General features: G+C 61.3%; 1 protein-coding gene across 4 annotated transcripts; it reads right to left on the bottom strand.

Annotated features, from left to right (window-relative positions):
- Window positions 1–235: 235 nt before the first annotated feature.
- On the bottom strand, window positions 236–9204 carry LOC102460239 (glutathione S-transferase 2-like). Of its 4 annotated transcripts, none has more exons than XM_075916015.1 (8): window positions 8975–9199; window positions 6497–6575; window positions 3437–3501; window positions 2994–3075; window positions 2275–2375; window positions 1612–1707; window positions 1394–1504; window positions 236–537 (listed from the first exon to the last, which is right to left on the bottom strand). In XM_075916015.1, the coding sequence occupies exons 1-8, from the start codon at window positions 9008–9010 to the stop codon at window positions 442–444; spliced, it is 666 nt and encodes a 221-aa protein (XP_075772130.1). In that variant the 5' UTR covers window positions 9011–9199; the 3' UTR covers window positions 236–441. The 4 variants fall into 4 exon arrangements, with proteins under 4 accessions (XP_075772130.1, XP_075772129.1, XP_075772131.1 ...); XM_075916014.1 differs by lacking the exon at window positions 8975–9199 and adding an exon at window positions 7445–7585; XM_075916016.1 differs by lacking the exon at window positions 3437–3501 and having other exon boundaries at window positions 8975–9204.
- Between the last annotated feature and the right edge of the window lie 1170 nt (window positions 9205–10374).

Here is a 10374-nt window from a genome sequence, read left to right on the forward strand (position 1 = left end):
GGCCAAGGATTTACATGAGCCTCAAAACCTCCGCCCAACGGGAAGGGCTTTGTCAGAGCGCCACTTGGGCACCTGAAGAGTGCCAGCAGAGGCAGGAATGGGCCTGGGATAAATGCTCCAACTCTGACACGGTTTAGCATTAAGATTCAGCACGTCCCTGCTCATCAGAACTCTCTAGAGAGCTGGGGTTTCAAAACAAACAGAAACCAGGAAAGTCACTAACCCGAGGCAACTGTCCAATCTCCAAAATATTTATATTAGCCAGTAGCTGGGAAATGGCGCAGCTAACTTAGGATACAACAGGGCTTGCGGATTTAGGCTATTTGTGGTTTGGTCTTTAATGGGGAGTAGCAGGCTAAAAGGGTCCCCCCGTCTCTTTCTCAGATGCTCAACGGGCCCGTGGGCACCAAAGCCAGGAGAACTTGCTCAGCTCCAGCGGAGCTACTCCTTCTTGTTGCACCACTGAGCAGTTCTCCAGAAAATGGGGGTCTTCATGTAGCGACCAGAATGCATGTAGGCAGCGATCTTCTCCAGGGCCTATAGGGAAAGCAAAGGGAGATCCATCAACGTAGAGAGACACCAGCGCCTCGCAAGCCCTCTACCCATCCGCACCGCCAGAAATTCAGCCTGGACTGCAGCCAAACAGCTACTAGGGAACTGCTCCCCATTGCAAACCACAAAGGCACGAAGCTACGTCGTGTCAGACACGTCCTTGATCTTCTGGGGGACCCAGGGCCTGATCCAAAGTTTGCTGAAATCAAGTGAAGCCTTGACACACACTTCAATAGGCTTTGGATCAAGCCCCAAGGATGCGATTTTCCAGAGCTGCTGACAGCCAGGCCCCAACCTTCCTCAGCTGCTCCAGGGTTAGGAGCAGATAAAGCACTTTCTGAAAGCAGGAAAACTTCTCAAAGCTCCACCTCTCAAAACCAGTTTGTCTGACTGTTCCTCAAATCAACTCTGCCCAAGAATCAAGCCTGAGAAAATCAGGACTGGAATGATGTGCACTTGCAATGTATTTTTCAGCTACTAGTGACTTTGTGGTGTTCACCAGTTCCCTGTCTAGAGCTCTTTACAAGGGAGACAATGCTGGAACTTGAGCTGTGTGGAAACTCATTTCTATGTCAGTGTGTGATTGTTTTCTATAGTGAATGCCTCCTGTTTATGGTGAACCCCAATTCCATATATTGTGAAAAGAACCTAGCAGTAAGTGATTGATTTCACAAGAGAAAGGAGCACAAAGCTTAGAATGGAAACCATCCATCAACCTTATTTGGGAAAAGTAACTGGGCCAAAGGTGATGTGCTGCAGACACTGCAGAAGTGGAACCAGCTTGGCCAGCCCTGGAGATCCAGAAAGCTGCATGTCGCCGGGGAGTGAAAGCCAAGCTTACTTCAAAGCGGTTAAGAAAATCCTCCAGGTTCTTCAGCTGATCCAGGCACTTGGGCTCGAACATGCGGTGCTGATCCAGGACATCGTACGCAAGGAAGTCGACATAGGTGAGCTGGGAAATTAGAATGAAAATAAGCAGATTAGAACCCTCCCGATCTGCATGGCCCTCCTCTGGCCTCTAACACGGAGCAGTAACACGGTCCCTCGTTAGCCACACACCTTCTCCCCGGCAAACCACTTCCGGTCCCCCAGGAACCGGGACAACAGCTTCAGCTTTCCTGGCAGCTGCTCCAAGTACTCTGGCTTCAGCTTCTCCTGCAAAAGGGTAAACAGAATCAAGGGTGCGGGGTTCAAACCCTCATGTTCCAACTCAGTCTCTCTAATGTGGCCCAAAGCGGCGGGGAGGGTCATTCATAAACTGATCCTCTGATGGGCTCTCCTGTGCCAGACACATCAGCCTTGCGTAACTACTTGGGTGCTTGACAGAAATTATTCACCTGCCTTTGAAGGAAGAGGCTGTGTCTGAAGAGGGGCAGTGGGTAATGGACTTCACGGACTGGTCTGCTCAGACACACAGCCCCTGGGACCAGTGATTTCACCTCTCTGTCTCTGGCAGCATGAGTTAGGGGAACAAGCAGTGTTGAAACTAGGAAGGTCTCAGATTCTAATCATACCTCTGCTACTGGTTTACTGTGGGACCTTTGGCAAGTTACTTCACCTCCTCTTGCTGCCCACTGTAAAATGAGGATAATTCTGCCTCTTCCCATGTAATTAATGGAGGCTTGTAAAACTTTGGCTTATCTCTACACCTGTTATCCCCATGTGACACCCTCCCCGAGCCCTCTCCGACCCACACCCCCAGAGGAGCAGGGAAGTACTCACAAACTCAGGGCTGTAGCAGATCCTTGCAAAGCTCAGGCGGAAATCCATCACCTGGTTCTCCAGCATGTCTGCTCTCTGCATCTCTTCCTCGCTCTCGCCAGCTGGCATCCAGAAGAACACACACACAGTCAGAGAGGCTCAGCACCGGTTTAAATTAGGGAGGTAATTGTATAGTCAATTAACCGATCAGCAAAAGCATATAGATAAATGCTGTAGACTAGATGCATTCCCCTGCCCACATTCCCTGACAGTACATTTTTTAGAAGGCTGGTCAGCAACCCAGCTCAGGCCAGGTCCGGAAGCTCAGACACCCTTCCACCACCCTGACAAGGGTGGCTACTACCCAGTGGTGCTGCCTCTGTATCAGAGGCAGCAGCATAGGGCAACAGGCAGCCGGTCTGTGAGGGGAGCTGGTTTTTAAAAGTTACAGAGGCAGCAGTGCAGAGTGGTGGGGGGTTCCTCAGGAGGGGGGCCGGGGTGCACAGGCTGCCGGCTCTATCCCGGGGACTATCGAATAGTCAAGTAACCAATCAGAATTCATGAGCTTACTCGACTCTTCAATTAACCGATATTTAACATCCCTAGTTTAAATCTCGACTAGGCACTCAGGGCTTGTCTTTCCAGGGGAAATGGCCCTGGCTCTTCTACCCTAGCGGCCCCTCACTCTGCCCGTGGGACCGATTCCTGCGGAGCGCGTGCAGACCCGCGGCAGCACTCACCCAGCCGGTGCTTGCGCGCGAGGTAGCGCAGGATGGCATTGCTCTGGGTGAGCCTGGTCGGGCCGTCGATGAGGTAGGGCAGCTAGGAGGGAAGGAGAGGGAATCAGAGAGTACCACAATACCCGGTACCGGCAGGAGGCCAGAGCTAGCGTCTCTCGAGCCAGCCCTGTACAGCGCTGGAGCCAGCCACTCCCTGCCCCTGCATTTACCCTGCAGGTGGACAACAGGGCCCCAGACTCACTGTTCAGGGCTACGTGCGACCATCATGCTGCCTGGGCACGGCAGCCCTGCACCCGCCACGGGGCCCTGGAAAGCCGGGAGCCCTTCCCTCGCCCACGGCCTGGCTCCACTCAGCACCAGCAGCCAAACTACTCGTCTCCAGCTGCCCTGAACTCTTCCCCCTCCGCCCCGGCCCAGTCACAGCCAAGGAGGCGGCTACATACGTTCGGGAAATCCAGCCCCAGCTTCTCTTTCTCGTTCGTCCATTGGCTTATGTCGTAATCTGGGCCTGGGGGAAGGAACAGGAGGTGGGTCCTATGGCACGGAGACCTGCCCCCCCACTTCATGGCTCTCACCACCAACCCTCCCCCACATCTCCTAACCACGCTCACTTCCCCACACGCACCCCCCCCCCCCAAGCCCAAGCGCCCAGCTCATAGGGACCCTGCCCAGCACCCCGGTCCTGTGGAAATCCTTGGGACCTACAGCTGCTCATGCCTCTGGGAACAACGCTGCTAGCTGCCTACCACCAAGCTCCCCCCCCCGATCCCTTTGGCCCCCGCCCCCACCGGCCTCTCATTTCCCACCCTTCCCGCCAGCCCGGAGGCAAAGCTCCGCCAGGACCACAATACGGCTTCAGCCGAGAACGGGGTGCGAGGTGCCACACAACCCAGACTCAGGGAGCCTTCTGCAACAGCATGGCTCAGTCGGCAGAGCCCGGGCATGGGGAGTTGGGCAGATCTCTGCCACAGGCTCCATAGGTTCCCCCGGGCACATCACTTGGCCGCTCTGCGTGCCAGGGGCCAGCTGTAAAACAGGGATCCAAGACTCGCCACATTCCTTCTCGCCTCGGGGCAACGTGAGGCTAAAGCCTGCATGGAGCTGGGATACCATGATTCTGGGGGCCAGCCTGTACCACCTATCCCAGGTGCCTAACAGGGATTGTCTGCAGCCCCAACAAAAGCTTTAGCTCTACTTGGATCCCGCAGAAACCTGCTTTGGGTCACCTGAAACCTGCCCTTTCCTCTTAGGACTTTGGCCAGTACCTCGGCTCACTGCCCACGTGCTGAATCTGGATTTAACCCCTTCCCTGCTGGCTCGGGTCCCCTTGACATGAGCCCAAGATAGATCAACTTACCGCCACGTCAGTTCAACACAGCGTGATAAGCAAAGCTGCCCTGGCTGTCTGCAGCCTGGCCTCCCTGACCAGCATATCACGGTCTGTGTACACGCAGGGGCCATGGGGCCCATGAAACAGGCCGGTCCATCCCCACCACTGCAGCCTTACCTTTCACAAGAGCAGGGGTGGGGGTGCTCCAGCACCTGGGACCTGCTGTCTGTCTACAATAGGCTGCAGGTTTGCATGTGGTACGTGAGCCAGCTAGAGACGCATGCTGCAGCCACACGCCCAACTGTAGCAGACAGACCCCAAGCGGGTTTCCCGGGAGGGTCTACAACCAGCAGACTCAGAGGAGAGTGGCAGGGCAGACCCTCACTTCCACGGATACAAACCCACAGCCGCCCCTGGAACACTGCCCATTGGCACCCACTTTACACCAGTGCTAGGAAGTCGGGCCCAGTTGCTGGCTAGCACTGGCCCAGCCCCGCAGGAATCCTTCCCTCTCCCCAGCCACGAAAGGCAGGTATTGAGTGGTTACTTTCTTAACTAAGGCAAACGACATTTCTGCTTGCGACAAGCACCTCCTGGTACAGGTCCCAGCCCTGCTCTGAGTCCCCGCCAGAGCTGTGATCAGCCTCCGGGGAAGGGCTACCGGCTGGAATTTGATTTCCCTGTCCTGTGTACAGCTAGTTCTTTTCCAGAGACAGCACATCCTAGTGGTGAGAGCACAGGCTTGGGCGTGAGGGCACCTGGGTTCCACTGGCTTCCTGTGGCTTAGTCTTCACAAGAAAGGGGGGTTGTGCGCTGCCACGGTGATCTCAGTGTCAAATATTGTGGAGGCCAGGCCAGGCCAGGCCCTGCCGTTCTCCCTCGATGGCTGAGTGAGCAGAGGCCTCGCTGGGCGGTAACGCAACTCAACTAACCGATTGCAGGTAAAAGCTCCAGTCTTGTCTCGGCCGCGAGTTTACAGAGACACTTGTAGCACACGCGCCTTTCTGAGGGGGGACAAAGCCGGTGCCCACGTTCGCCCAAAGCCGCTCGCCCACTCTGAGCTGCCGTGGGGAGGGGCCGTGTATTTTCACAACGCCCTGGGAAGCTGCGAGGCACAATTTTATGGGGATTCTCAAGGGCCAGAAACGTGCTGTCACCGTACTAAAGGATCCAGGCCCCAAAGCAACCTGACCTCTCCCTCCCCCGCAGCCTCCCCGCCCCCGCACTAATCCACTTGCGGGGACAAAGGGATTTTCTTCTCTTATGGCCCATGACAAAGGGCAGCCCCGCGCCCTTCAGGGTGATGTAACCAGCCCCAAGGGTGCGTGACTCAGCAAGAAACCCAGGTGGGAAATCAGTCTCTGCAGCCACCCAGGAGTTAACCGGGCGGGGAACGGGAAGTGGCTGTTACTTGACACAGGCGGGATTGAGCAACTCTCCCTCTCTCCCATTGGCCCCTCCAAGGGCGGACCCTTCCAGCCCAGAGGCACTGTCCTGTGCAGGGCTGGTGGGAAGCAGGGGAACTGCTGTCTCCTGCCATGGGCAGGGCTGGGCCCGCAAGCCACCCAGACCTCGGAGAGGAATGAACTGAAGCAACAGGGAGAAGAGGGTCTGACCCTCCTCCCCGTTAATGCCCCTCCCTTCAAGCCCCCCCACCCCTCAGTCACTGCACACCCAGATGCTTCACCCTCTGTTCCGAGTCTACTGCCCCAGAGCCAAACACCCCACCCAGCTTCACCGGGGCAGCCCCCTTGGCTGTCAGGGGGCACTGGGGTATTCCCAGAGGGGCTGTGCAGGGGGCACCCCAGGACTGACCTTACCTCCCCTGCCCAGCTAGAGAGTCCAAGGCCCTTTCTAAGAGCTGCTGAAACCTGAGCCCCTCCCCGAGCCCCCTGCTGACAGGCAGGTAAAACTCTTTCCATCCCTCGCGCGGCAGAGATGCCCTGCTTAATTCCTGGGCGGGGGAGGGCAGAAAAATCTGGCTGGATTCCCTTGCAATTTCCAGCTGCAATCCAGGTATGAGCCAGCCTCAGCCTCGATTGCCTGCCACAAGCCAGACCCTCTGCCTGCTCTAAGGTGACTCCGGGAGCCAAGACGCCAGCCCAGCAAGGCAAGGGGCTGGGCACCTACTAACACTCTGGAGCGCGGACCTTAACGCGCCCTGTGGCCTTACCATCCCCACTGGGGGTGTACTGCTTGTCCTCGTAGGGTGCGCCCGCATGTTCCAGCAGCAGTCGGATGGCATGAGCCAGCTGCAGAGAGGAGCACAAGAGAACGGACGTTGTGGGACCCTTCCAGTTCCACTGGGTGAGCCCAGAGAAAGCCAAAGCAAGCCAGACCCATGGACTCCCCCCCCCCCCCAGTTCTGCCACTGGGCACAACTGCTGGAGCCCAGGACTGAACGCAACTGGTGCATGAGGGCTGGACCTCCGCCAACGCATCACTCAGGGGGCCAAGCAGGCACTCCTGTCGCTCGGGCTGTAAGGCCAGAAGGGACCATTCCTCATCTAGCCTGGGCTCCTGCATCTCCAAGACCACAGATCCTTCCCGGCCCTCTCCGGGAACAGATCAGTTGAACCCTGAGAACGTGAGCAAGATCCCCCCGGCTGACTCCTGGGAAAAAATTCGCTGGAATTTGCCCTCCCCATCTGGCGTCCCATCTCTGGCCACGGGGGACTTCTGCTAAATGCGGCTTCTGAAGGGCCACGGGCCATCTCAGGCCATCCCCCCCAGAAAGGTAGCAAGCGCCGTTTGGAAGCCAGGGAAGTATTTTGCCCCCACTGCCCTCCTGGGGAGGCTGATCCAGAACCTCTCTCCTCGACGAGGAGACCTCTTCAGCTAGTTTCAAGCCTCAGCTTGGAGCCATTTCTTCTCGTGTCTACACTGGTGTCTCACTTACATAACGTCCCGCCCTCCTTGGTATTTAGAAAGGCTGGGTTGGCTCTGTTGGCTAGACAAGCCATGCTCCTTAAATCTCCTCTCCTAAGGCAGGTCCCAAGTGCCCTTCTCTGCATCTGTTCCTGTTTGAATCCGTCCATCTTGAACTCGGGAGACCAGAACTGCCCCAGACGAGGTCTCGCAGGCGCCGAGCACATTCCCGCCTCTCCTGAAAATACGTCACCTGGTGCATGCTAAGACAGCCTTTTCCACCCTCGTCACGCTGGGGGCTCGTGGTCACCCTGCGGCCAGCCCAGCTAATCACAAACATTCTTCTTGCTGGTCCCCATGCTCATGTTCTTCTACTTTCATCCCATTCCTACTGCTCCAGCTCTCAAGCTCCTCTAGCTCTCCTGGCCTACCCCGATCCTGCCCTGTATCGGCAGCCCCTCCCCAGAGCGTGTCAGCCAAACGCTCCCACTTTTGGTGCCAAGGTCACGAGTTAAATGTGAAATAAGATCAGTCCCAACAAACCAAGCAAGTCCCAACAAACCAAGCACTGGGAGCCGCCCTACAGTACCACCCCTCCCAAAAGCCAGTGCTTTCCCATCTAGCAATCCCCAGCTGCTCAGCCACTGGGGAGATTACACCCCCAACACCTGCAGTTGGGAAACAAAACTTTGAATGACAGACCACTGCAGATACAGGCCCAGCTGGGGCCTGGCGTGGGAAGGGTTAATTGGCATGTGACTGCGGAGGGACAAGGGGGACTTACTGCAGGCTTGTCCCACCCCCCCGCCCCCCAGGCGTTAAGGGAATGAAGGGGCAGGTCATGTTACAGGGCCCATCCCCCCAGCGCAGGTAGCCCAGGGTTGTACTGGGTGCGGGCTGGTACTCTTGGCTCTCACAGTGATCCCAAGCCAACCCACACATTTCCCTAGAGACCCATGGGGGGGCTGCCTGCCCCGCCCCTTCCCCTCGCCGGGGGCTGCCCGCCCCGCTCCTGCCCCCCCGCCCCTTCCCCTCGCCGGGGGCTGCCCGCCCCGCTCCTGCCCCCCCGCCCCTTCCCCTCGCCGGGGGCTGCCCGCCCCGCTCCTGCCCCCCCACCCCTTCCCCTCGCCGGGGGCTGCCCGCCCCGCTCCTGCCCCCACCCCCGCCCCTAGCCCCTCGCTGGGGGCTGCCCGCCCCGCTCCTGCCCCCACCCCCGCCCCTAGCCCCTCGCTGGGGGCTGCCCGCCCCGCTCCTGCCCCCACCCCCGCCCCTAGCCCCTCGCTGGGGGCTGCCCGCCCCGCTCCTGCCCCCACCCCCGCCCCTAGCCCCTCGCTGGGGGCTGCCCGCCCCGCTCCTGCCCCCACCCCCGCCCCTAGCCCCTCGCTGGGGGCTGCCCGCCCCGCTCCTGCCCCCACCCCCGCCCCTAGCCCCTCGCTGGGGGCTGCCCGCCCCGCTCCTGCCCCCACCCCCGCCCCTTCCCCTCGCTGGGGGCTGCCCGCCCCGCTCCTGCCCCCACCCCCGCCCCTTCCCCTCGCTGGGGGCTGCCCGCCCCGCTCCTGCCCCCACCCCCGCCCCTTCCCCTCGCTGGGGGCTGCCCGCCCCGCTCCTGCCCCCACCCCCGCCCCTTCCCCTCGCTGGGGGCTGCCCGCCCCGCTCCTGCCCCCGCCCCCACCCCCGCCCCTTCCCCTCGCTGGGGGCTGCCCGCCCCGCCCCTGCCCCTCGCTGGGGGCTGCCCGCCCCGCTCCTGCCCCCCCGCCGGGGGCTCCCTCCGCCCCGCGCTCACCCCGCGGATGTCCCAGTAGCCCAGCGTGCTCTCCATGCTGCCTTTGCGCTCCGCGGCGCCTGGCTGCGGGGCGGGGCCCCCCTCGGAATCCGGTTCTTCCCGTCCAGCCAATCCCGGTCCGGTCCAGCCCGGGGGAGGGTCCCGGGTCCCGCCCTGACGAGCGCGTCGCCGTGGGCTCGCTGCCTGCCGCGACTCCAGGGCTGGGGCACTTGGGGGGATTCCGACCCGCCCTGGGCGGGGGCAGAGAGGGGCCCGCCCACTTTCTCTTCCCGAGCCCGGCCCCGCCCACCCTGCTTCCCCTCCCAGCCAGGCCCCGCCTGCCCAGTTTCTCCTCCCAGCTTGCCCCACCCACCCAGTTTCTCCTCGCGAGCCCGGCCCCGCCCACCCAGCTTCTCCTCCCAGCCTGGCGGGCGGGGCCAAGCTGGGAGGGGAAGCTGGGCGGGCGGGGCCAAACTGGGAGGGGAAGCTGGGCGGGCGGGGCCTGGCTTGGGAGGAGAAGCTGGGCAGGCGGGGCCTGGCTGGGAGGGGAAGCTGGGCAGGCGGGGCAAGGCTGGGAGGGGAAGCTGGGGGGGCGGGGCCAGGCTGGGAGGGGAATCTGGGCGGGCGGGGCCTGGCTGAGAGGGGAAGCTTGGTGGGCGGGGCCAGGCCGGGAGGAGAAGCTGGGTGGGCGGGGCCGGGCTCGGGAGGGGAAGCAGGGCGAGCGGGGCCAGGCTGGGAGCGGAAGCGGGGGGGCGGGGCCAAGCTGGGAAGAGAAACTGGACGGGCGGGGCCAAACTGGGAGGGGAAGCTGGGCGGGCGGGGCCAGGCTGGGAGAGGAAGCTGGGCGGGCGGGGCCTGGCAGGGAAGAGAAGCTGGGCGGGCGGGGCCAAGCTGGGAGGGGAAGCTGGGCGGGCGGGGCCTGGCTTGGGAGGAGAAGCTGGGCAGGCGGGGCCTGGCAGGGAGGAGAAGCTGGGAGGGCGGGGCCAAGCTGGGAGGGGAAGCTGGGCGGGCGGGGCCTGGCTTGGGAGGGGAAGCTGGGAGGGCGGGGCCAAGCTGGGAGGGGAAGCTGGGCGGGCGGGCGGGGGCTGGCTCGGGAGGGGAAGCTGGGCGGGTGGGGCCTGGCTTGGGAGGGGAAACTTGGTGGGCGGGGCCAAGCTTGGAGGGGAAGGTGGGCGGGCGGGGCCTGGCTCAGGATGAGAAGCTGTGCAGGCGGGGTGTGACGTCACGTTGGTGGTTCCCCGTCTCCTGCACCCCGAAATGGCACAAACAGACTGCACCAGCCGGTGGAATAGAGGAAGTTTATTGCCTCTCCAGGATACAGCACAGCACAGATGGAATCTGGTCACAGAGCTGGGCTAGGATGCCTCAGCCCCCCTTGAGATGGGGGAGACTGGGCCCCTAAACTCCAGTCCCTTCCCCTA

The sequence above is a fragment of the Pelodiscus sinensis genome, unplaced genomic scaffold (genome assembly GCF_049634645.1).
Source record: "Pelodiscus sinensis isolate JC-2024 unplaced genomic scaffold, ASM4963464v1 ctg47, whole genome shotgun sequence".
Lineage (NCBI taxonomy): Eukaryota > Metazoa > Chordata > Testudines > Trionychidae > Pelodiscus > Pelodiscus sinensis.